Source organism: Cygnus atratus, chromosome 4 (assembly GCF_013377495.2).
Source record: "Cygnus atratus isolate AKBS03 ecotype Queensland, Australia chromosome 4, CAtr_DNAZoo_HiC_assembly, whole genome shotgun sequence".
Lineage (NCBI taxonomy): Eukaryota > Metazoa > Chordata > Aves > Anseriformes > Anatidae > Cygnus > Cygnus atratus.
The window spans coordinates 7,710,910-7,738,708 of record NC_066365.1 but is presented as its reverse complement, the minus strand read 5'-3'; the positions used below and the strand labels follow the sequence as shown (position 1 = coordinate 7,738,708).

Genomic DNA, 27,799 nt, shown 5'->3' with positions numbered 1-27,799 from the left:
TTACCTTAAAGACGTGACTGGCTAAGATGCACAATTTTCTATTTATTGAGTTATGCTGATCACTGATAAGGAACCATCAAATGACACAGGAAAATTTTAGCTTTATGTCTGAAACTGCAAATTTCAGCGTTATTGTAAGGCTTCTTTGGTATGTCATTTTTTTCTGCCTTTTTTTTTTTTTGCCCTCCAACATATTTTAGCTATATACTGTAAGCCCTGTTTTCATTTGTATATACTCACTGTGTCACATCAGAGAAAATAACACGATGTTACAAACTTCCTGAGCAAATGCTAGCAGGTCTTTTCCATCACTTCCTGCTGTTTCAGCTTTCTGGTGTTGAGATCGTGAGCTCAGCCTTCCTACCTAAAGCTTCTGTTCAGGTTTTCTCTTGAAAGTCACCAGTGGGTTTTCTGAAACCCCTTGGATCCCATTTGATGGCATCACAGAGGAGGATGCGTTGGCATCTGCTAAAGAAAATGGTGGATTTCAGCAGAAAGTACTGATTTCTCACTTCCTTCATCAGAGATGAAACTTACCATCCTATGCCCTGAATCTTCTGTAGACACTTGCCTTCAAAGGCATCTAGTTTCCTGTCTTCAATGTTTTGGTGGATTTCCAGTTCTCACAACCATATGTTAACACAGAGGTTATATCTGAGTTGGAAATTCTTGATTTTGTTCTGTTCTTTATAACTGTGACTTCCATATGCTGTCGAATTTAGCTTGTACTCATACTCTTCCTATAATTGACGTTACTTTTTCTGATCTTCACTGGCCATAGAACAATTCCGAACAATTCCTGTACTGGAGGAAAAAAATCACAGAAGATTCAGAGAGAATTTTTTTGTAATTGCTAAATTCAGATCTCACCTAAGAAATATTGGCTTAACTGATTTTTTTCAAATGCATTGCCACTGCTGATGCCTTTGATTTATGAAAAAAAAAGTTATTTTTTCTGTTTACCTACCTTTTTTCTGTTGTCTTTTTGTACATTTATGGCAGTTCAACATACATGCACTTAATTGCAGAGTCAGATAAGTGTCTATCTGCTTAACTTGTAGCATATCAGAATGCCATGCTATTTCAGAGAAATGTTGTGCCTGTTTAGTACATACAGTATTAAGCAGTAGTCATTTCATGTTTTGTTTCTGTGATTGTCTCACACATTACTATGAAAGTGAAACACTGGTTACCCTCCCAACCCAAACATAGAAAAAACTAATCTGTAGAACCCTTTGTCCTAGCAGAGTTATTCTAAGATACAAAAATTACCTGAAATTACATTCATTCGTTCCCATTGATAGGCATTTTAAGCTGACCTTTTCTGAAGTATAGAGAAAAATCTCTACATTTCAGAGGTTGCTCAGGCAAACTTCACCATAAACAACACCAAACTAACCTTTTGCAGTTTTGAAGTCAAATTTAAGCAGAATAAGAGTAAAATGAGGTGTCTCACTTCAGGTACACAGTGACCGAGTAACAATGCTTTCATAATTGTGAACTTTTCCACAGCATTATAGCCTAAAACAAAATAATAACCATCTGTAGGCCCTATTCTGACACTCACATGTAGGATTAGCTTTTGGCTACTGTCATTTCACATAAATAAAAAAGAGCACTCAGCACCCCCACAGATTTAATGCTCATTACTGCCGAGTGAGCTGCAACAACACAAGCCTGTGGACAAGCACAGCAAGACAGCGTAGTGCAAGCAAGTAGGCAAGCAATGATACCAATTAATCACTGGCCTATTAATAAGTAGTGGAGTCAAGTTCAACGTTAAATTTCCTTGCTCTCTAACTTCTCTTTGATCTTTATCATTGCCCTTTCTTCTTAGCAGCAGTCTCCTTTCCAGGTGGATTTCTGAGCCTCCTGAGGTCTGCCCTCCATATTCCTAGCATCTGTCAGCCATGAGTGATCTTGGAGGAGGCAGCCACCCACGGGTGCCTATTGTGTCTGAGCAGAGCAGCCCTGCCTGCCTGTTAGTCCTGATGTCTAACACTGTCCTAGCCTGAACACTCAAATGGGCAGTGGTAACTTACGAAAAGGAAATATGCAGATGAAAGCTAGAATGCCCTCCTCCAAAAAGGCAAGAACAAAACCATATTATTGCTAATTGTCTACTGCTATCTATAGTTGTCTACTGAGATGACAGTATTCTTTAGGAAGATGATGGCCTTAGCCCGTGACAAAGATTTTACTACTTTGTTGTTCCTGCTTTGTCTTGGAAACTGCTAAAATACTAAGAGTAGCACTGAGCTACCTTAGCTCAGTGTAGCACCTTCAACAACTCCTGTTCTGTGCATGTTGGAGACACGAAGTGGTGCCTGTTTAGCAGCTGCTAAGTCTTGATCCAGCATCTTTGAATTCAGTGGTGCAGGGATAATTCATTTAATCTGTCTACTCAAACCAAGAGAGGGAGAGGGAACAGAAACAGAAAAGTTGAGGCTAAGTGGATGAGTAACAAGGAATAAAGTAGTACATATTTTTTAAACGAAGGAAGGAAATGGGAGAAGGGTAGGACAGATTTAAAGATTTAAATTTTGAAAGAAAACCAACAAACTAAATGTACCTAGGTACCTAGGCAGTGATGGATGCCATATCTTCTTAATTCCCATTGCTTTCTGCAACAGCTGCTCACACCCAAAATCTCTATTGATTTAGCTCAGTTACTGAAGCACAAATGTTTAGAGCACACAGTAAAATTAGTAAAAGGAATATAAAGAAAGGTCCTGATTCTGCCAATATTTCCATGTATTCATACCTTGAAGGACATAAATTCATATGTGCTGTTAGTCCCACTGAGTTCAAGAACTATACTTGTATAAAGTTATGTAGATGTTCAGATCTAAAATGTGTGTAGCCTCTTCTTGCAACTCCTTTGTTACGTGTCACCATCAGTCTTGATTTCTGTGTGACAGTAGGTGTCAAGGGAAGCATTCTTTCTTCAAAGGTGTTTCTGGTTTATTTCTTTAGTACACCATCTTTGGTATCCTATAAACCTGGTCTTCTTGATGAGGATTATAATGTAATAAAATGTAAAGCAAAAGGCATAACACAAGCATTTAGCATTTACAGTTGAATTATACTTTACATTTAGATTAGCAAAAAATAATATAACATTTAACATAATTTGGAATATTTGGCATGACAAAAATAATTTTGATTGGCTTGTAAGCATAAAATCCGAGTCTTACGCTCACATAGGTGGTGATAGTGGATTATAGAGGAAGAAATTTTTGACAGGAACATTTTCATAAATGAAATGAGTTTTGATGAGAAAATGAAGATAGTACTTAAAACCCTGAGGAAGGTGTTATATATTCTGCTGCCAGGGAAGGCTTAGAGAGGATGGAAACCATCTTAGTACAGATGCTGTTGCTACTGGCTAAAACATTCCTTTGCTATACCTTACACTGTGCTATTCCTTTGTAATAACTTACACTGCATCCCTCAGAAAGTAACATTACCAAGAAAATGCATATTAATTATTTTTCTATCTTTTGCCAGTATAGTTACATCAGCAATAGGGTTTTGCAGGCAAGAAACTGTTGAACTGAAAAGACCACGTCTTAGACCAGCATGCTCACACAAGCAAGAATTTCTAGTCTGCCTCGGATGCAGATAATCTCTTGTAGCAGAGGTACAAATCTAATTGGGCCAGCTCAGCCAATTAAGCTCATTGCAGTCCATTAGGTTTACTTGAGAAGACTGGTAGTCAAATGCCTTTATGGAAGTTGGGGATTCTGATGGATATTTTGTAAGAGGGATTTTTGTCTCAAATACTGCGTTATAAAGCATTCTTTCTTTTTGCTACAGATGCTTCCTGCTCATGAAACTGCTGCAATTTTGTGGCACTGTTTACCCATAATGCAGAAATGTTTCATCATAAATGCTGTATATTATATATTATTACAGTATACCTATTTAATTAGAACATACTAAATCAAGGTGACTGCTTTTTATTGGACTATCTCCCAGTAAACTGTCCTAGCCTAATGATACTGGATAGTAATCACTGCTGCCTAGGGGGATTATATTTTACATAAATTCCTCTTAATAGTGATATATTTAGTTAGTGCCAAATACTTAAATGATGTTTATCCAAGTGTTAAATTCCAAGGACTATTTGTTGAATATACAATGTGCCAAATAAAGATTAAGTATTATATGTTCCTTCTTCTCAGGAGGCCTCAGTGAACAGTAGTTCCAGATAATAGAATATAAAAATTTCTTTTTAGATTGTATTTTTGAAATGTAATACAGAAGCAGAAGAAAAGGCCTGTTCTTAAAAAACAAAAAAAAACAAAAAAAAACAGTATTTATAGAGAGCATGTAATTCTCAATTTTAGGTCTGAAATTTCATTCTTAGCTTTGGCCCAATCCCTTGTGACTTACAAACATGATCTTTTTTAGATTAGGTTTTCCCTTAAACTGCTTTGGCAGCAAATCTTTTTAAAAACATCAATAGCTAAGAAAAAATATTTTGTATGTAGACATAGTCTCTCAGATAGCACTGGGCAGAATTTTACGATAGGCATTTGAGCTTGCTTGAGAGCACTCTTAAGAGATTGCTTACAAGGAATATGAAACATTTCCTGAATATAGAATATGCAACTTTCAAATCTGATTGTATTTTTAAATAGAAATCTGTTACACAGATTGAAAACCTAAAACATGAGGATTCTTAAGGTTGTACCTAAGGTCCTGTAATAAATCCAGTTGGTACAAGCAATGGAGGAGGCAAATTAAAACGTGTGCACAAGCTGAGTATAAAACATGAAGGTGCTCGTGGATGACATTTGTACTTGGATGCCAGACAGTGAACTAGGCAGCTCAGGCACTAATTATCAAACTCTTTAAGCAACTGGGCTACCAAAGTGGTTACCTCCTGCAGAGGGTCAATCAGAAATGTGGACAGGGGGAACTAGCAGCTCATATAAATCCACCAAACTAAGTGTCAGGGCAATAAACTAGGTCCAGCTCAGGAAAACAGACTCCTAGCCGCCTAACCTTAATATTCTGCTTTGTGCTGCAAAGCCCCCATGGAAGTATTCATGTGTATGTTTCTTTACAGAACACAAAGCTGGCATGTGTGTTTATTAAATTTCTTCACTGGTACCTGCAACAGGCTATTCAAGTCCTGAGTCTCATCCTGCAATTCACTTTTATTCTTTGGATATAGCTTTTGGAGTATTTAATCAGTGGGAATCATGCAGCTAGCTGGTTGGTGAATCTGTCTCTCCATCTGTCCTTCCTTCCTTGTTAGAGCTGAGATTTTAATTACAAACATCTGTGCACTATCTCTGTTTCTTCATTAAAAAATAGGAGCTGAAGTTGCCCTGTTGCTGCTGGCAGTGACAGAACAGAGCAAACACCATGCTGAAAACATTCATACAGCTAAGGGAGAATCTTCCCTCCCTCCTAGGGGTCTAGTTTGAAGGATACATGAGCAAGCAGATTATATTTGTGGGGAATTCCCTATGTGGGGAGGAGTGTGCCAACAGAAGATGTATTTATACATTTAATTCTCTCTCTTTTCTTTTTCTGTAAAAACAAATCTTGGTAATTGGAATGGTCTTTTTGGCTAAGGTATGTTAAACAAAAACCTCCTTTCTCTGTGGTGTATGTCTTGTTGCATGAGATCACATTATTTGTTTTACTTAGGTTCTTTACAACCCACTATTTGTGTTCTTTTAGTCAGACTAAAATCTCCATTTTGTGGTTTGGAAAAAAACAGCAGTAGGATGCAGAGACAGACAGTGCTTCTTGCGAGAGGCAGTATATGGTATATGATGCGAGCATCGTACGTGAACTTTTTTTTTTTTTTTTGCTGTGGTAGATAAGAGAATGCACCAGTTAGAAAGATATCCCTTGCTCCCTTCGTTCTTTTCCCTTCTGTCTTTTGAGGGAACAGATGGAAGGTTACTTTCATGATATACGTGGTTCATCATTATTTATTCATGTGTTCATCCTCCTCTTTCTGATGAGTACATGTGGGAGGGACGTTATAAAGCCAAGGTAATTTTCTGCAGTGGTTTCTGAAGGTTTATAAAACATCTTTGCAGCTAGAAATACATACATTTTTCAAAAGACTAACATGGTTGGCTTAATAAAGAGGACGCTCATGGAGCTGCTTATTTACAATTCTGTGGTGTGCCTCATTTCTCATGTAAAGCTCCACAACAAGGGAATTATTGCAGTGCTAGCCTTCGCTAATATGGGGTTATTTTAAACTCTTTTTCTTCTGGAATAAGAAGTTGCTTGCACCAACAAAACATCTAATAGTGTAACTTAAACTCCTTATTCAAAGAGAGCAGGAACTGTGCACCAGTATTTTTCTTCTGCTAGCAAGTAGTGGCAATTCTGACAGGTATGCTTTTCCCTTCCCTTTCCACTCCCTGCCTTCTCTTTCACTTGAAGATGGAGGAAATGATGCAGAGATGAGAAAAGAGTGAGATAGAGAGGAGTAAAATCTAACAGGAAATAGAGCTGAGAGGGGAGAGACAATTTAATTTGAGACACTCATTGGATTTTTTCTTATAATGATTTCTGCCACTTAATTAAGCAGTCTGATAGCCCCGGTGCTCAGCTCTCCAGCTCTGATCTATGGCATTAAAGAATTGCCTGCCCACACCCGTTATTATTCTGACTTCAGGCACTGCAAAAACCATGAAAAGCGAGGATATTGACATTTTAATCACCCTGCTATGACATTAATAAGATTTTGGAACTATGTGATCTAACATATTCTTCATCTTGATATCTAGTGATATAAAGAGACATCTAAAGCTGCAGGTTTGACCTTAGGGCTTTCCTCCCCCCAGTTATGCTGCCGTGGCACAGCACCGTATTGTACTGTGTGCAAAAGGACTGTTTCTGAAGCAGCATTATCACAGTCCTGCAGTTTCTTTCCTTCATGATAAGGGCAGTCGGTGCTCTATGGGTGGGTTATTGCATGCAGGCTCAAAATCAGGCTTTAAAAGAAAGCATTTGAAATCTGGACATGCAGTTAGAGCAAAATGGTTTTGAGGTGCGGCACCCTAATATCAGGCTGCCTTGATTGTCGGGTTTCCTTAAGGCACAGATTGAACAGATGTGAAAGGGAATGCGGTTATGCTAAAGGAGTTAAAATGGTAAGCATAAGGCAACTTGTTAACACATGATTAATGTTGACTATAATTCCTGTTTTCTCCATTATAGAGAGTGTGAGAGGAGATTACATGGTGGAAGTTTTGTCTAGATCTTTCTTGCTGCTATAGAAACATTCGGTTTGTATGCCTCAACTGCAATTGACAATACATTGAAACAATTCAAAAGATGACAGTTGAAATAAAATTCCAAAAGAATTTAGCCTCTAATGTTTTTTTTTTTGGAAGCCCAGAATAAAACTAGTATGCAGCAGGTACACATCCGTAGCAGACTCCCTTTTTCTTGCATACACACGCAAACAGGAAGGCAGGCAGGCCTTCTCCAGCCTATGAAGAGAACAAGCAAAGGGAAGACTTGAGGGTTGCCTATGCTAAAACCATTTCTAATGTTCTGCAGAGGAAGTACAGGGCTTAGGGAGACTTGGAGTAGACAAGCTGGAGCACCCCTATGGCATTTTTAACTCACTCAGGGTAGAGCAGAGGTAAGGGTGTCCCTTGCCAATGATGGGAGACGTACGCTCGCTGCTGGTAAATTCATCAGTTTTCCCTCTTTCATAACTATCAAAAGTTTGTTGTTGGTGCTCAGCCTAGGTAACAAGAACCAGTGGGATGCTGTTTTTTTGAAGGGGAGAACATATGCAGGTGTGGCTCCTGTAGTGCTTAAGAATAAAAAAGTCAATGTTCTGTTTTCATCCATGTGATATCAGCTAGCTGATATCCCAGTTTCCAATGGGTGTATTAAGCACTGTGTTTTTATTGATACTCTCTTGCTTATCACAGTTAAATAAATCAGAGCATATCTGCTACATAAAACTGGCCTGGAGAAGCATTTAATTTTATTTTCCCACTTCTTGCAGGATATATTTTGTCCTGTTTATGTAATTTATTCTTTGCACAGTAATAAGTCCATCAAACTACAGATCATAAAAATAAGACTGGATACTGTATATCTTAGCAGCGTGGCAGGAAAAAATGCATTAATGTCTCCTGCCTACTAATTCTGGTTAACATCGTACAGGTTCACAAATACCTACATGTCCAGTGTTGAATTCTGTAGTCTTGTTTTTGAACTTAAGAGAGGAGAATCTTTTCTTTAGTAGACACCTAAGAAAAGTCTGGACCAGTCTCTGGTCCTGTCATGATTTTTTCTGGATTCAAACTTTTCTTTCATCCTTACATATGTACAAAGTACGTGCTATAAGTCAGAACTTGCAAAAGCTTGCAAATAAGTAAAAAGCTCCTTTACATTGCATCTTCAGAGTTCTCAGTGAGTGTAAAAAATCACAATTAATTGGACTGTAAACAGCTTAATAATAATTAGCATGTATATTATGCTTATATTGAAATTAATCTTCATTTCATACCTAATCTGTTTGTAATCAGACGTCATCACTGTATTCTAGATGAGTAGTCCTAGCCAAAGACTGGCATCCCAAGGTAACACAAGAAATACAGAAACACAGAGGCATGACTGCAATCCAGGCTAGAAGTTTTCTCCCTCGAATCCCTATTCTGTCACCTAGACATCACTGGCTCCCGGCCAGTGAAGCATGTACATACCATATGTGAGCCACAAAGCCAACGTGAGTGACCTCTACCAGGCTTGTGGGGGCTGCTGCTCAGGGTCAGCTCGGGCAGCTGTCCCCAGCGCTTGGAGCATGGGTTGGCTTGGAGCTGCCACGAGTCAAAAAGGCAATTGCAGCCCTGAGAGTAGGGAGTGGGAGGAGGAGGGTGAGGAAAGAGGAGGCAGAGTGCCCAGTGACATGTTGTTAGCTATTCACAGGTGAAGCTCAGCTAAAAAATGGTTGCAAATTGCTACTCTAGAAGACTACCTGGTTGTGGTGCACAAAAAAAAAAAAAAAAAAATAAAAAAAATATTTACTTGTCTAGGGGGAAAGCAGAGAACGTTTTATTGAAAAAAAACTATTGGATTAATTTAAGGCCCCTGCTTTGCTGTTTAAGAGCATCTATCCCTCCCTTTACTCCCTGATTTGAAAGGTTCTATATAAAAGCAAACCCATTGATTACTACTGTTGCTGCCCAGTCTGACTGTCTTGTTAGCTCTTGATAGCACCACAGTAAGGGTGCTTTTGAGAAGCTGCAGAAAGCAATGCTGAGAGGTCAGCCTTCTCAACACTGAAATGCCTGACAGCCAGCTACAGGAATAGTCTACATCGGTTTCTTGCTGTTACTGGCAAGCTCTAGCTTTTTTTTTTTTATTTTAACTTGCACTTACCTTAAAGCTTTTATTTTAAGTGGTGTGAGGGGTTTTGTGCATGTTTTATGCATATCACACTCATATTCAGCTCAAATGTGCTGTTATTTGAAAGCATTAGCAAAATACATTTTAGCATCTAGTACCTTATGTTTAATTGCAGTTAATGCTCGTGTTCAGTGTTCATTTTCAGTTTGTACAGAACATTAGGCCAGCAGTGCTGGGTGGGGCCTTATTACGGAGCTGCTGCACAATTCCTTCAGTGTAACAGGCAGAAGGAGGAAAAGCCTTGTCCTGAAATCTTCAATCTCTATTACAAGGACTCTTATTTTTCCCTTCCTTTCTACTGGGACTATACTGGAGCTACTGTAGGTTAGCAGAGTAACATAGAAGATAAGCAAGCTGAGCATAAGAGGAGTCTAGACTAGGATCTGTTTAGCTCTCCCCCTTCTCCAGTTTCTGACTCCTACGCTGCATTATACTCTGCCCTCAGGTGTTAGGATTTCCCCATCATTCTTTGAATGTTTGCCATAACTAGTCACTTCAGAGTACCATTCCTGGATTTTTTACACAGTACTTTAGGCTGCTGCATATCACTCCATAGCCTTTAGTCTTTCTGCCAGTCTCTACAGTAGTTGCTCTATGTATGCATGAGTATGTATGCATATTTGTTTATATAACACACAGTCATCCTATGAAGATTAATTGATTCTGAATGGCAAATTGTAAAGATGTATGAGCACATCATATGAAACAAACATGAAGTAGCCGTCTGCTTCTTATATGGGAAAACAATCACTTTGAGTATTACCTTTGAGAAGATATACCTTTCCTTTCTTTCTTCTTTCCTTCCCCCATGCAAGCTGATGCACAAGTCATTTTTGTGTGATGTGTTTTTCAGATACGGAGACGAGTGAAAAAATCCAGAAAAGTGGAGTTCTTCAGGTGTTCGCGAGTCTGTTGACGCCACAATCTTCCTGCACAGCAAAAGTAGCTAACATCATAGCAGAAGTAGCCAGAAATGGTGAGGTTTTCTACAAGAACTTTTCTGCTGGAACATCTTCAGTTTTTCACCTCACTTGTCAGTATGTTTTACTTCATTTATGTTTTCATTTTGTAGATTAGACATCTTTTTCATATCTCTCCTTTTCACTCTTTTTGTTTTTGTTGTGTCAAATTTTATTTCTCTACTTTTCAGTACAATTAAAACAGCATTTGGCTGCTGGAATATTTTCAGTCCTTACTTTCATGCTATTTAGTTTTCAAGACAATCACTAGTGTATGTTATCGGACAGAAATAGCATGCCATTAGCTTTAAGAAATGCATATGGAAAAAAAGATGTGCATCATTACATTACTATGTTATGCATAGTTATAACAGATGTATGTATAAATGTGGTTAAGGGATAGCAGATCGTTACTTTGGTCTGAGATTGGTGATAACATTATCATCATTATGTGGCCATTGACACCACACCAAAAACAGTAATTCCCACCTGAAGAGCACTGTAAGTGTTAGAGTAAGAACACAAGATCCCAAATGAGAATCAGTGGTCCATTTTCATATGTATTATAAACATACAGTCATGTAATGTGGAAGATAATCTAAAACTACGTATTTTTTCTTTAGAAATAATTATCTTAGAGCTCACCCAGTACCCTGCATACCTTAAGCACACAAGAATGGCCTAATTTTTGCAGGCAGGGGATATGGGCAAACCCTGCAAGGAGGGCAGAGGAGGTTTGTGGCTGACTTTCCTCACTCCTTGACTTGCTGCTCTACCAGCCAAAGAAGCACTGATAGCGTTTTGCACTTTCCTTCCCTGGGGGCCAGGGGGAGAAAAGAAGGATGCCCCTTACCTGCTGTGCACAAGCAGTCCTGGCAGCTGAATCTGTCTCCCTGTGTAAATTGTCATGCTGGTGTCTCTTCAGAGAAGGGCCTACATTATTGCTGATTGTTTCCACATTCCTTTCCCACCTTTTCCATGGAATCACAATACTACAGCTTCTTACTGATAGCCTCTCTGTAATCTCTTCCACCAATTCTCTGATTTTGAGACAATGATATATATATATATATATACACGAATGTTCAGCAACATTACCAAGAGAAGAAGATACACTTTGTTAGTTTATAAGCTTTTAGATAAATAACCTGTAAAAATGTAAACATGGAAATTTAAACTTAGAAATGTTTCAGAATGATGGAGATTCGTGCAGCCCTGTCACATGTTCCTCCATACTTAATAAATGCATAAGTATATTTAGACTATTCCAGTTGACTGTGCATCTTCAAGTTCTTTTAATCCTCCCTTCTGAAGTAGGAGCTAGGAATAAAAGCAACGTTCACAATAGTTTCACTGATTACGATGCACTGTTTCCTGAAAGATTCTCTATAGAGCATTTTAGCCAGTATCTTTCACTCTGAATTAATAAATGAAACCTCTGAATAGTTTTTAATTTTTCCCTTCTCCCTGCCAGGTTTTAAATTGCTGTTATGAGTACGCTCTTCAGAACAGCTGGCATTTTACCTGGTTCATCATGCAAAATAGCTTTTGTCTTTTTCTTGGAGTTAATTAGTAGGCACAACTAGGACCTCTGGCAGCTAAGGTTAACGTGAAAGTATTCAGAAGTGCTTTAAGGTGCCTACCACTTTCAGGACTGAGATGAGCTGGGTGTTCCTCTTTGGGTTCTATCTCTGTTGAAATAGTTGCGTAAGCAGGATAGTAGGGAACACCTCATTTGAATTCTATGATTTTCTTTGTCCTCTTAAATGAGAATGCAACTGTTTCATGTTTATATTGCATCTTTTTTCAACAAGCTTCAGGACACTTTGAGAAATTTGCATTATTGACATCATACAGATGGTAGGCATTAAACACAGGCAATTGAAATTATTTCCCTGTGGTCTTGCCATGCAGCTCTGGCAGAGCTGGGAGTAGTGCCTCTGACTCTGAATCTGGACTTTACCAATAAAAGAACATCTTTTTCTTCCCCACTCCTTGTTTTCCTTTCCCATTCCCCTCATGTGGTCTTCCATCCCACCTTGCCACGTAAAATCCCTCTAACTTGCCTGCTTGGTTTTATCATATTTCATTTCTTCCTTTTCATCACTTTGTGCCCTTGCTCAATTTCACCTCTCCAGTTCACATGACTCTTCCTTCTCCTAATACTATATGTTAGTCTCTTGTATCTTAAAAATCCAAACAGACAAAAAACACTTGAGTCACTCTAGTCTCACCAGCTGCAGCCATTTCTCTTTCAACTATGGGCCTACTGAAGGCTCAGATGCATTTGCTACCTGGAGTTTCTCTACCGACCTTTTAAATACTCTTCTGAGGTCTTTAGTCTTTTCTTCTTTGCTAGATTTAGGAATGAGAAAAACATCTTTGCAGTCTATAATACCACAACACAATTAAATGTCTCTGTTGAAATCTTGTCCTCCACTGGTTTATGGTACTCTGTCCTTCAGTGCTTCTCCTCCTAACTTTTTAAGTGATTCTTCAGTGTTTTCTTCAAAGGATCTGCTTCCCCTCCAGGTTAGTGGAAACCTTCTGAATGTCTCTGTTATTGGTTACTTTCCTTTTCTGCTATTTCTTCTGTGCAAATATAGTTGCAGTTAACACATTTTTGTTGCTAACAGATCAGTTTTGCTATTTATGGCACCACTTCTTTTACTTCTTATCCTTACATGACCTTGATAAATACAGGCTTGCTCAGCATATTGCCTAATGCTTTTTTTTTTTTTTTTTTTTTTTTTTGCTGAATGAGAGAGTGAAAGCTTCTGTTCACTCCAAATAAGAGGGTGTTTGGAGAAAAGGTTTCTTACCCTTACTCACCACATGAGAAAGACCCCAAACATACAACAGCACAGACTGAGACCTCTACCTCTAGAACAAGTTACCATTTCCTCTCACAGACCAAGAGTTTAAAAAAAAAAAATCTGATCTCTGATGATGCCCCATAGTAAACTATCAAGTTCACACTAGTGGTGTCTCAGTGGCTGCCTCTGTAAACTTCCCTTGTGAAATGAACAGTGCAGTGCCTAACTACAGATCCTCCTGGAGACCAGTGCTTTATCTCTCTGGCACCAGGATAATTCTCCACCTATGACTTGCACAGATGTAAGAGAAATACTTTGGTTCCCGATCACCAAGGGACATAGCAGGAAAAAAGGACGGAAAGGTAGAGAGTTTCCCAGTGGATGGGTCCTCTAACTTTCCTCCCATGGTGGGGATCAGTTAGACTGTGGAAAGGTACAGGGCTCACATAATCCCTCTTGTACTTCTCATTCCTTACCTTTCAAATAAAGACCCTGTTACTTGGCTTTGTTTACTTCTATTTTATTTTTCCTAAAGCAAAAGCTTTTTAGGAGTTCTAATTATGGAAACAGAAGGTTAAAAAGTGCTGCTTATTTTGGGAGTATGAGTACTAGCTTTAAGTCACCTCTTGTGTAATTCAGTAGTTTATGTTTGTTCAAGCGGAGAAAAAGGTTGTGAAATCACTTGTTCTTTTCAGCATTTCTTTATGATTCTAAAAACATGCTCAGTCTGATCTCTGTTAAATTAGTTTCCATGGAAGTCAATTAAATACCCTTAATTCCTTCTAAATTAACAAATAATAACAAATTATAACATAAGCCCAAATCCTGACCTTGGGCTTGTTCTCTGAAAACCTGCATGCAAACTTACATTGTTTGTCCATGCATATGTTTATTCTTACAAAAGGCCCAGTTGCGATGCCAGTGTAACTAGAATAGAGGAAATTGAAAATAGCAAGCTTTCTTTAACAGGCTTTTCCTTTTTTTGCAGAATTTATGCGGAACCCATGTGTGGATGCTGGGTTGATCCCTCCTTTGGTACAGCTGTTAAACTGCAAAGACCAGGAAGTATTGCTTCAAACAGGACGTGCCCTGGGCAATATATGCTACGATAGCCGTAAGTGTTGAAATATGCCATCTTTTGTAGATGCTCTTGTAGGAGGGAAGGGAATGTTTTGGTACTTGTACATTGTGTACTGGGGGTCATTTTCCACTTTTCTTGACTTTTATTTGCTACACGCGGCTATTCTGATTGCATGGACATTTGTGCATCACACTTGCATTATGCTTTTGTGACAGAAAGAATAAAAAAAACTGTTAAAATATCGTGGTACAATTGGACATAATATTAGAAGAGATTTGTGGGCTTCAGTGGTTTGTTTTGTCTTTTTTTTAAACATAATGAACTAGTTTTTCAAAGACCAGGTGCTACATATACAGTGTCCTGAATGGCTAATTAGTCTCAAATAGAGTCATAGGGGAGTAGTTAGAAGGGAATATGTATATCTTAACCAGTCTCAAAGATGTGCAGAGCTACATATGTGGGTGAGAGGGATGCCTAAACTATATTGCTGATTCTCAAAATTCTGAAGTGGCCAATCAATTGCACCAAGATTACATACTGATATTTTTGATAGTTCGGATTTGGGGTTGGTTACTTTTTAGGTTTTTTTTGGCCACAATAAATATTGCAGTGTCAGGCATTAGCAAATTGAAATGCACTTGTGACTCCATGTCTTTATATTCATATGAAGCTATTAGAAGCCTATGGATGTCTGCAGATGGGAAATGAAATTGCATAAGGACTTTAGTATCTTCAGATTTAGTGTCTTATGTCACATGGCAAGAGATTTTCTTTGTGGTATATTTTGCATTTACTAAAGGTTTTTACTATTGTGAATTACTGTCTGTTTAAAAAAATAAATTTTTAGTAGGCTCTTCCTTAATACATTTTTCAAGCTAGTTTGGAAATTCGCATTTTATGTTGTTTTAAATTACTTTGTCTTTGACCTCAGGGATGTTAATAAGATTTTTCATGCTGGCATTTCCATTTACAGACAACTACTGCTTGAGGATGATAATGTTTAATTCTTTCATTTAGGGTTTTATTTAAGGTGACCAATCAACTGAACACCTGCTTCCCCATGGAAACTTCAAGAAGAAGCTGTTGAGCTTTCCATAACAATTTACTTACTAAATTTTATTTCAGGGTCATATATGATGTAAACCTCAGTCCCAGGTGGCGCTGGTTTATTTCATATTAGTAAAAGCTACATAACTATTCATATCATTCTTGTTCAACCCACATGTTTCATGAAATACAGTAAAGCCACATCAATACTGGTTTTGAAGAATCAGGTATTGGGGACTGCTGATGCTGACTTTTACAGTGCAGGATTTACACAGTAGGGGAAAGCTGTACTTGTGATGCTCTTTGCTGTACTTGTGAAAGCCTCGTTATGCTCTTCCATGGAACAAAGCAGATGCTGTTAAAATCTACAGTGCACAGTGGTGTGTGTTCTGTATGCCATGTGTTGCTGTGCTCCTGTAGGAGGACAGTTGCTACCTTCCCTGTGTATTTAAATGAGAATAATGAATAAAGTGTAATAAGACATCACAAAAATCAAGATTAGCATCCTAGATTTAAGTGGAAGAGGCTATTTACAGTGCTTATTTATTACATCCACCCCGTTTTGCTTTGTTTTGTTTGTTATCTTAAAGAGTAATGATTCTGTAGTTAACCTATCCTGGGATCTTACATAAGATGAATACTTTCAATGTGTTTATTATTATAAAATTGAGTATATTCTCATTTATGACTTATTTACTTATATAGAAATGATTTTTCCATAACAAAGAGCTTTAAAGGATAACAAAGACAAGGTGTAGAGGACAATATTTCTAATCACAGATATTGTTATGTACAGATAGTCTTTTTCTTCTCAACTGAGACAAAAGCATGTGTTACCCCTCTGATAAATGGGGCTCTCATAGAAACGTGGAATACCTCAGGGACTCTATTTTACAATATACACAAGTGATTTTTCATGTCTACCGCCCTACAACTTCTACAATGCATGCAGTAATGAAGAAGGTCCTTAAGTCCTAAATCACTGTTAGGCTGAAATTCTGAAATCAAGCCCACATAGAATAGCTCATAGCTGCATTCCTATTTATTGAAAGCCCCAGTTATCCTGTATTTCATCCAAGCAAGCATATATCATTTTGTTCAGTGACACTTTTTGTGAAAAGGAGCTAATCAGGTCTTTATTTTAGAGGAAAGTCTGCACAGAGCAGGATGGAAGCTGTGGGCTGTTTTTCGTATGGGGACCCAAAAAAGCGCCCTTCCAGAGGAGGACAATTCCCTGATACTTTTCTCTTGATAAAATGAAAATGGCACTGGTTTCTCAGAGTTCACAGATGCCTGAGTTTCTTCATGAAGGCAAGGCCATTTCTACATAACCACATAAGGAACTACTCCTGCAACGTTTCTGCTGCAGAAAAGGTAATTCATTGCTAAATCCCAGTGCTAGAAGAGGTTTAGTATCCTTCCACAAAGAAAAAGGGGAATTAGGCATGTGCTGACCAGAAACCTTACTGAATAGATGCACCTCCTCACAGAAAACGTGAAATGGAAACCTGTTGACTTACTGACAGATTCTCTTCTCCATTAAATTTGAGGTACAGGTGGACAGTGTTAGCCCCCTAAAATTATACTGAATAAACTGTTTGAGCAGGGAAGAAAACACAGGTAATTAAATGCATTTTGTAAACAGTTAAAGAGGGAAAATAGGTCAAATTTATTCCAAGCAGTCTTGAGAGCGCCCTTTTTAAAGCATTTATGTTGTGAAGAGATCTGCTTTATGTGAGCCTCTGAACGCCAAGAATACGGGAAAACATAATTACAAAGCAGAGTAGAAGGAAGCTTTGTTAGTACTGATGAGGCTTCTAGTCTCCCAGCCTTCCTCTTATATGCAGAGATGAAAGAAACAATTGAGGTAGCCAAAAAGATTTTAAGTCAGGAGCAATCACAGTATGCAAACTGTTCAGTGCTGTCCTACGATTTAAGAACAGATACATTACTGCATGTTCCTGTACAGCCTGTAAGTGCTCTGCCTGCTTTATCTAATAATGCCACATACACCTCATCCCCCAGATTTTAGTCATAACAGAAAGTTCCAAGCAAAGAAGTGGAGATGTGATCTCTCCGTTCTCCATCCTGCTTTCTCTCCCACTTTATCTACATCATGTACTGAACACAGTCACTTGTACTTCTGTATCCCCAGGCAGTAGATTCCATAGCCTTGCTCAGGAACAGAATTATGCCTGAACTACATTACTAGGTGCGAAGATCCTAGCCCACTCATTCCTTCTAACCACCAGTTACTTTTTTTGCTTACAAGCAAAGCTAAATTCTTAGGCATTGTCCAGTCAGCCCATAAGACCCATCTTTCTAGTTGCTTTGCCACTCTTTCTCCGTGAAATAAATCATAGCTACCTTTCTACTTTTCTCCTTTCCAAAACCCCATGCCATTTTCACTAGTGCTGCTTCTTCAATAAGTTTGTTTATTTGGGGCTGTTACAGATGTACAGGTGTTACAGATTTATAGGGCGTACCTCCAAAAGTCTTCTGAGTTCCCCCTGCATCTTGGTTCCACATGCAGCATTCAGATCTCATTCCTATTGTTTGGGAAAGGTTGTTTAACATAGCATGGTTCTTGCTACAAAAAGCAATGTTGTGACTCAGAGCATAATGGTTAATTCAGCTACAGATAAAGCCTAAAAGTGATTTGCTACCATCAGCCCTGGCAGTTAGGATATTAAGATAAAGAACAGCATACCCCAATTGCAGCTTGTGATCACTTCGTGAGCAGCCTGATGGCTAATACACGCGTCAGCTCTGCTGGCTTCTTTCCCACAAATCTAGGAAAACTCTGTTGACTTGACTCGTGTGACAGGTTGAGTGCTTGGGGAAAGGGAGACTGAGCCCACAGTTTGGGAATTAGGATTGTGTTCTTGCAAGATCCACAGGAGAAACAAAAGCCTGGCTGTAGCCAGCTCTGTAGCCTACTTTTATACACCACACACCAGTGCAGTTTTTGTAGATGATAAATCAGGCCAACCAGATGCATTCTAGTCAAGAATTTTAATGGAAACTGATGCTACATTAAAACAGCAATATTTCCTTTGCAGATGATAACCTCACAATATTTTTTTTTATTAAGTTTGTGATATGCATGCTATCTTAATCTCAGTAATCTTTCCACAGATAGTTACTACACACTTCGGTTCTGAATTTACTGGTTGACGAACTATTTTCCTTTATTCAACATTAAGCACACTGTAGAACCTACTGTAATCGTACTATAAAAGCAATAAGCAATAATTATAAGAGGAGGCAAAAAGCTGAGATATTTAGAGCCTGATTCATACAGACCAGAGGGAGACATTCAGATTGACTTCAGCTGAGACTGGATTAAGCTCTTACCCATTATGAAATAACTCCTTCTTGCTGTTCAAAGCATCCAAATATTCTGAAAGCTTTCAAAGTGAAATAAGCTCTCCATATACCTTAAAAGGGAAATGGAAAATTTCCCATTCTGCCCTTCCAAAAAATTCATATTAATGGTAGAGCTTGGAGACCTCTTCAGGGAACCTCAGAGCAATTACTATTTGTGCCCATTCAGACCTTTGTTTCTACATGAAACCTCCAGCATGAGTTCATGTTCTCACCAATCACACTTCATGATATAAACAGCTATGGAATTGGAAAGAAACTAAAAATGCCAACTTGTTCTATAAAGCTGACAGCTGCTTATCTTCCTTTTCTGCAGGAAATTTACTGGATCCTTTTCTCATTTCCCAAGCCATACATTTCTTTGTTATCTACCCAGTCTTACTGTATTGATGGCAAGACTCCTTGATGTATTTCACCTGTATGGCCTTTCACATAGATCCAAACCTGTCTTGATCCCAGCGTTAACACCAAACCATTATACCACCTGAGTTAAAAATAACTTACATGTGCAATAAATTCTGTATACTCAGCTGCCCATCCTATAAGGATGTACAGACCTCTTTCAGAAGGAAGGCTACGTACAAAAAATAAGACAAAATTTTTATGTACAAAAAAATAACTTAATTGTACAGTTACATATATCTTTCAGGAGACAAGAATAGTTTCAGGATTCAAAGCAGCTGAAAACCAGTCACTTAACAATTAAACATACTGAAAACAAATCAAATTCATTTTTCTTTGGAAAATGGCATAACCTTTCTCAGTACCATATGGAAAAACAGCAGAATCCTAGAACACAACTGGTGTTGATAGTGGCACAGTACTGGCTAATCATTTTATGAAGGTCACCCTGATTCATGCAGCCAGGCAGCATCGTAGCACAGTCTTTCACTTTTCTTTGTACTAGATCCTACCAAATGCAAATACCAGCTACTAAGCTGGTTCCCAAGCAGCGTCATGAAATTGAGACCAGAGGCTTTAACTCGTTGCTTGAAAACTGATTGTTTAGAGCAGCTTACAGAGATTTAAAATTCTGGTTTTCATTGCACAGCAATACTGTGTTGCCTCTAGATCTGTCCTCTGTAAGGCATGTCTGAGTCTTAGAAAACTACACCATTTTTAAGTTAAGAGTACACAATAATGCAGTATTTTTTCCAAGCCTCAGCAGTACAAGCATTGCATTAGCTAAAAACTAAGTATACCATATGCATGCCAACACATATTTTCACAGTAATATTTAGTACTTATCAGTGATTAATGATGAATGTTCTTAGAAAACTATTAAACAATATCATTCTGATTTACTTATTTTATGGCTGGCCAAAATGGAATCAGAATGAGAGAATCTTCCTAGACCATTGGAAAGAGCCGTTTGAGAGGTGATAAGAAAAACATGAATTCTCATTCTCAGACTATTACTCTTTTCAAATTTATGTTCTATAAGCAAGTAACAAAATTCTCACGAGTTAAGCCAAAATATAACAGTCCACATGGGAAAAAAAAATTTACAGCAGATTTTTTCCAATTCCTTACCTGTACCTCCCTCCAGCAGTTTATTCACCAACTGTGAAGTTTGTCTATTACTCATACTCCAACAGGCTCAGAGGCACCTAAAAAAAAAAAAAGGGATAGAAGGTGTTTCCATAGCAAGCACTGCAGAAAACAGTTTATTAGTTGAGTGTCTAGATATGGCCAAAGAGTCTAGTTTATTCTATGTTAGAAAAGTAGCCATTATTTGACCAGAAATATCAACTATCACTAAATTAGCAATAGTAGAAAACATCAGCTGAATTAGCATGGGAAAGAGAAGAAAGAATGTATTAGCATCTTCGCTAAGCATTGTGTATTTGTAATTGGGAAGTAAGAGTTTGTTTGCTTGTTTTTGCTAAGCTTACAAACATCATTCTTCTCCTTTTAACATTGTGTTTTAATTCAGTCTAATTATATAATCATAGCTTTTAAAATAACAATATTGAATATAATATCGTTGCACTCTTGGATCCACTTCTGTAGATTTTTGCAACACTGCACCATGAATAATATTGTAGAAGCCAAGCCTTTTAGTTGTTTACATGATAGCTACACAGTTACCTGGTTTTATACAATGTTCCAAACAGTGCAATAACAACAGTTAGTCAATATATAATATGCAAACCACTTAAATTCAATTAAATTTGTTTCATCCATATCTAAAGCATATTGTGCAGCTCTTGGACACACAAATTGGACATTATTGTCCAATATTGTATCCAAGAATTGTATTCATACAGTCTATCCCTTGATGCAGTAAAGTTCCTGGATATCTCAGCCAGAGTATCAGGACTCTGTTTGGTCAGAAGACTCTTATAATACTTTTTGGAAACTGGGATAATCAAGAGACTGTGCCCATCAGAGGAAGTTGCAGCCTAAGTGTTTGATACAAGACAGAAGACTGGATGCAGCAGAGGGTTAGGTAAGACTACAGATAGCAGCAAGATCATCAGCATTAAAAACAAAGCTGTATTCCTGTCATAGAAGGGGTATAAAAAGTTGGTCTTTGAGCCCCCTTGGTACTGAGACTGCTGACCATCTGCATAGCTGTCCAGCCAGCCGAATGGCCTGAGGAATCAGGGTGGGTGCCATAAGTGCCCTGTCTACAGCAGCATTCACATCTCTGTGAAAAAGATCCAGTTCCCTGAGACAGTGTCCGGTTGATTTATCAATGACACCTTGACACCTGGCCTCTTAGTGTGGGCTGTTCTGCGGTCGTAGCGCTTTGCTAGTTGCCCTCAAACCCTCAAGGGGCTGCCCTCTGCTAAGGAGGTAAACGATTTCCTAAAACAAAACTTTAATGGTCTCATCCCTTGAGACACAAGCATCTCCCGCTGGTCAGCTCCTCGTGCAGGCAGTACTCAGACAGTCACCAGCCCACAAGCTGCTTCTTGAAGCTGCTTTAGAAGGCCGGATCTTGCCGCTCCCTGGGGCTTCATGCTGTGGGGCAAGGATCGCACTGGCCTCACACCCAGGACTCCCTCCCAGCTTTTCCCAGTTTCCAGGGCCACTTGTTACTTTCTCACTTCTCTGAGTAATTCTCTTTCTTCCCAGGGCTTCGTAGGATCTGCAAATATGCTTTATGGTGTGGGATTTTTTTGTTTGGTTTCACTTTTTGCCTCTTGGGCTTCTCCCAACCTATTCCAAATCCCCATGGGCCACACGCTTTCTGAGTCTGCTTCTCTAGCTGCTTTGTGGGAGAACCAGAGCTCCTTCAAGCTTCAGCTCTCAGTACTGCTCCTTGCACAATGCCAGGCTAAGCACCTTGCCAGGCTCCTTTCACCAGCACCCAGCAGAAGGCCTCTGCCTTGTACCAGCCTTTGACCATGCCTTGCTCTGTTCACACCCTCGTTCTCGGGCAAATGAAGCTGAGAGACATCATTGCATCCAAGGCCCTGGAGTAAAAATCTAAATTAATTGATGTGTGCAGATTTATTCTGTTAATATCATGAGATGCTATAAATCCCTACCTGCCAGTGTAGAAAAACTGCCTGATGCGTTATTGTATAATTGCATTCCATGATTTATTTCATGCTGTACGAAACAAAAAGCATAGGTTGGCTTCAGTTCTGACTAATGTTCTCATAATCCTAGAAAAAATTGTTTGGCTGCAATGAAATGACTCTGGAGTTGCATAGAGTTATAAAATCAGCTGAGGAATCTGCTGTAAGCATTACATGTGGAAAGGAAGGCAGAGGAAAGTGCTGCATTCAGCACTCAGAGCCTTTGCCTGTCTTTCGCATATCTACTATAATTTTTTCATACTGCTTGGTTTCTTTGTCTTTTTTTTTTAATAGAATTTACTAGTAGAAATTACTACACCTTAAAATCTCACTGGGACTCAGGATAAATTGCTTGCCAATACTGTGACTAGTAGTATTTTATGTCTTGTTGCTGAAAAAAAGAAAGTTTCTTCTGTTACATCAAAATCTCAGGCTCATTAGCAGAATTTGACTGGAAGAGAAGTATTGAAAAGTCTTGAACAATAAATTTATCACCATTCTTTCGTCTGAAATCAGAAACACATGATTTTTCTTGTATCTATCTGACAGAAGAGGAATATGAAAATCAAGCAATTTTTTTTTTAATTAAATCAAGGATTTGAACTGGCTTGCATTTGGTTGTTGCACCAGTGGAACATTAGGGACATTGTGTTATTGGCACATTTACCTGTCCCTTCAAACACTCAGCCACACTCCTGACCCTGTACACAAAAGAAATCCTGTGATATTCCACAGGAAAGATGAAGGCTTGTTAGTATTGATATCCTATGGTTCATTCATTTAACATATTATAGGGAGTCTTCTAAAAATACTGCTAGATCTCCATATGAATACAAAATTTTTAAAACTTATTTGCTGGAATAAACTAGTTGAATACGTGCTATTGAGCACCTGACAGTTCATTTTTAGTAGATTTTTCATCCATCATCTGTCAGTGCATTGCCCAAACTGAACCAGGTTTTCAAAGCTGTGTGTCTGGTAGCAGCCTCTGGGCCTGTACGCTGCTGCTTCAGTTTTCATTACCCAGCAAATATGCTGGAAACAATTTTATCCAGAAAGACAAATGCTATTTTCAGTCCTTGAAGACACTATATTAAAAGACAGCTCTCTGTTTGCATTTCTAGTTTACTCTTAACCTATTTTAGCAGTCAATTCTGAGACAATACCCTCCGTGAAGCTGGAGTTAGGGCCAAGGATAGATAGCAGCAATATAAGATCGACCAATTACAAGACTGTTCTACTTATCTTTGCAGCAAGCATGACTAATTCAAGATGATTTTTTTCTTCATAAAGGAAAAAAATTTAGGGCTATACTGATTGATTTTTAATCAGTAAGCAATTATAACAAAATTGTACTTCTGGTAATCAAATTCTACTAATTCCTGAAGGAATTAAATAAAGGGAAAGGAATTTCAGAACAAGAAAGAGCAACCCCAAATCAATTTGATCTTTCAAATCCTTAAAAAATGAATCTCAAAGTACAGCATTGCTATGCCCTGTTGCTTGTAGGCAAGTGCACAGAAGATATGGAAAAAGCAGCAAACTGTAACAACAATGCAATATAGTTACATGAAGCTTGCTTTCCTTGAAAAAATAAGGTCAACGTAATGCTTCTCTCTGTTCTGCAACGGGGTTGTAGCTGTAGTCCTGCAGTCAAAGAATTTACAGGGTCCAGAATCCACTGCTTTAAAAAGCATACACAAACAGATTCAAAATAAACAGTAGGGTCAAGTATTAAAATTGAATGTCAGCATTGCATTAAAAGTTCCACCTTTACAGTGTTCACATAGCAAAAAAATAGTAAACTTCTAGGTAACACAAGTGATAATGTTTTTTTCCTAACATCTACATAGAAAATGGGATTTGCATTAAGTAAGGCTTTGCCCCTAAAATTTAAGAGTTTTGTTCTGATAATTTTTTCTATTTTCTTATTGAAAAGGGAAAAAGAGCAAGAGCAAGAGAGCATGTAAGCAGGACCTCTCTTCCTTTGGAGTTCTGCTCCTGCTGCTTTTTCCCCATATATAGTCATAGTATTCTGAATGTCACATCATAACTTCCTCTGCAGCAGCTAGTTTGATGTCACAGAAGATTATGACTTCAGGTGAAAGAATAAGCACCAGGAACAGATGTACACTAAGAAGAGCCATGCAATTAGGCCCTGATTTAAAAAAAAAATTGAAAAAGTAGAAAAATAAATTAAAAATAGAGCATGTAGAAAGAACTCTTTTTTCCCCCTCCTTGGGCTACTGCAAATTAATTTATCTTAAGAAAAAAAAAAAAGAAGATATTCTCCATAAAATACTGGTCCAGTCTAAGCAATATTTTGGTCACAAAGATTGGAGCCAAATGCAATAACGGAGAAGCACTTCAGTGAAAATAGCAGTATAAAAATTAAATAATTTGATCATTACACACAATTGCAGAGGAAAATAATTTTAAAATTAATGCTTAAAATAAAAGTAATATTTTCCAGGTCACCCCAAAGCTACTCTCCAGGGAGCTTGGTTTATGCAAATCAGGGACCTTTATCTAACACATCATGCTTTCCCTCACCAAGTTGCACCACTTAACCCAGTGCAACTATTTATGCCAATAAACTTTTGGAGCACGTGAATTGGAGAAGAGAGGATTCACGTTTCCAGTTGCAAGACGAAACCAAAACATTTCAAAAACCAAATCTTAAAATTTAAAGCCCAAAAGATTATTTTTAAGAAGTGCTGTCAAATAGTTTTCTAGCTGATTATCTGAGAAATAGGTGCATTTTTGAAGCCTACATTTATAGTAAACATTATAAAAACTTGCTAATTTGTGATTTCTGGTACTTTTTAAAGGTTAAATCTATTTTCTGTGTTTCAAGTCTGCAAAACAATGTAAGGCCCTTACAGAGAAATGCCATTATATTTGAAATACTATTGTGAATCATAAATTTTGGATTTCAGAATGGAGATACGGTACCAAAGATTTGGGAAAGAACTGTTTGGAAAGCAATGGCACTGTGGCCATTCATGATGTAAAGGTATAAGAGGCAAAGGTAATATGGAGTATTCATATCTTACCTTATTTTGTGAGGAAAAAAATGAACAAGCTTTCAAACAACCCTTCAGTACATAACTACACCAAACATAATTTTCTGTGCTTTTACTTAATTTACTAAATTTCATATTAAAATAGGCCCAATATGAAAGCAGCAAGCTAATTTAGGGTTTAGATAAAAGAGCATTTAGATGAGCTATTTGCAAAAATATTTTCTGATATCTGTCTGTATTATGGCAGAGGCCTTTGCCTGATGTCACTGTGTTTACAGAAATAATTGCCTCAGAGTAGTGACAAAAATCAAAGTGCCGGTGCATGTATTTTAGAAATAATTCATTAGCTGTATATAGCTCATGGTTTACATCATTTTCATGTTTTAAGCTGTAGGTTTGTTTATGTTTTTTTCCTGTTATCTTTTAGTATCCAGTAGTTAGTTTTAAGGTTTAGTAAACCAGGGAAGAAAGCTCAAGGGAAAATGATGCAAACACATCTTGGGAAAAGCAAATTGAAGCTGTTCAAAATTCATGACATTAAGAGTTCTGGGAGTACAAGTTCAGACTCACAAACTGCATCTGAATTGCTGCAGCTCTGTCAGATACCTGAAAGCATGTTAATGCATAGGAAAACAATTTCTAACATAACATATTATTTTAGTTACGCATATTGATCATACTGTATCTGTATGGCAACATCTCTTTGTATTTTTCTTAAGGGTCTTTCATTCTTGGAGCAAAAACATTCTACAGTACATATACTTGAATGAAGAACAGACAAATCACATGAGCAGAGGGTGGGCATAGAAGATAAACATACTTTGCAGTGTGAAAACAAATATGTGATCAGATTGGAGAAATGGCTGCACCAGCTCCTCTCATCTTGGAAAAGTTTTCTTTTTTTTTTTCAGTAAATGAAGGCTGAACTCCTGTAGGCCCTAATTTACATCAGCTCCCCCACTGACAAACAGTCCCAGCCTGGAGGAGAGCCAAGCATGGGTCCTGAAGAAACCAAACACCGGTGAGGAAAGGTTGAGATTCTTTAGAGAAATAGGCTTTAGGCTGCCACATCTTCCCAGGTGACATTCAAGAGGAACAGGTGGACGAGATACTTCCTCCTGTCCCCGTGGCTGAGTTTTAAAAATCTCCTAGTCACGCATTAAAAATAATTTGCTCTTTGGCTGGGGCATCCCTTAGATCACTTGTGACTGGGCCATGGCAAAATTTGACAAGAGTGTGCATGGGAGGCATGTGATCAGTCACAGTAATTTGATAATCCATATTAAAACCCATTTTTGCATAAAACTGAGCAACTAAGGGTGAAAAAAAAAGACTGTACTAATTCTTAGAGATAGTTGTGTTGGGTTGGACTAAATAACATTGGGGAAATAACTTATTCTATAATAAATCTCACTATACATTTCTTTGTAGGAAAAAAACATCCCTCTGGTCTCCTGGCTTGTTGTCACTCTGGCATCTTTAAATGGCATCATGCGTACTTAAAAAAAAAATAATACAACAGCATTGCCCTTTGTGAGCTGTAGAGAAACATTTTTAAGTAGAAATGTGAATGCTTATTAACTGTTCAAACGTTGATCTCATAGGAATAGCAAATGTTTATTTTAAAAGGTCACAGGAAAAAAAAAACTTCAACACAGCTTCTGGGAGGCTGGAAGTACTTTAAGTGTGGGAGTTCATAGAGCTGCTGAACTGCAAGGTAATAGTTGGACTGAGAACAAGACACAGCAACATGCTGTGGTCTTGTTTTGACTGTAAATGATTTGGAACTCGGTGAGTATTCTTGTATGCAAAATCTGTTTCTTAGCGATAGAGCAGGGAGAAGCGAGCCCATAATAAGTACGTGTAGCACTCTGAGTCAGAAATACACTTTTTGCTTGGGGATGCAATGGGGTGTCGTAGCCTGAGCATGGAGTGGGTAGTCAGGACCTTCAGAATCTTCCTCCTACACCTGGTGCAGGATTCTTTGTGGCCCTGCACTAACAAGCTGAGTTAATCCTCTTGGGCATATGAAGGCAGCACCAGGAGATCCTAATTATAGTGCTAGCCCAGGTCTGCTCTTTACCCAGCTTTGTTGGGTAAAAAAGCAGCTACACAGGGTGAGCTCTAGCATGGGAAAGAGGTACAGCAACAAACTCAATTAAGGTCTCTCTCCTACTTTAATCTACCAGCTTATGCAGTCATGTCAAAGACTGGCACTTATATCCTGCCACCTACCTGGGAGGAATCCTGAAGTTCCTACTTTTTGAGTACTCTATACAGACAGACTGTTTCTTGGAGTGAGATTTGTTGCTGACTCTTTCCTCCTTAGTTATGCTGTTGGTACAGTGGAAGCTGATTATCTACCTAATGAAAATATTGTGTGGGTAAAAGTGTTATCATACATCTGAAGTGAGAGAGTACCATGTACTTAAAACATAGCAGTTCTTGATCTACAACTTCTTTGACAAACCAGAGAGAGAATGGAAGTAGAAGGATGTGTGAGTTCAGATCTTCAGTTGTTCTAAGGTACTACTAC

General features: G+C 38.2%; 1 protein-coding gene and 1 long non-coding RNA gene across 7 annotated transcripts in view; both read left to right on the top strand.

Moving 5' to 3' along the window:
* Positions 1–27,799, top strand: part of RAP1GDS1 (Rap1 GTPase-GDP dissociation stimulator 1) — a 96,349-nt gene that overhangs the window by 40,009 nt on the left and 28,541 nt on the right. For all 6 annotated transcript variants that reach the window (XM_035545805.1, XM_035545841.1, XM_035545822.2 and 3 more), the window contains 2 exons: positions 10,268–10,390; positions 14,178–14,303. In XM_035545805.1, coding sequence (XP_035401698.1) covers positions 10,268–10,390; positions 14,178–14,303 — 249 coding nt within the window. The remainder of the gene's footprint in view (positions 1–10,267; positions 10,391–14,177; positions 14,304–27,799) is intronic.
* LOC126913277 (uncharacterized) lies at positions 16,039–26,285 on the top strand. Its single transcript, XR_007708161.1, has 2 exons — positions 16,039–16,691; positions 26,175–26,285. It is a non-coding gene; the product is annotated as an uncharacterized LOC126913277 (long non-coding RNA).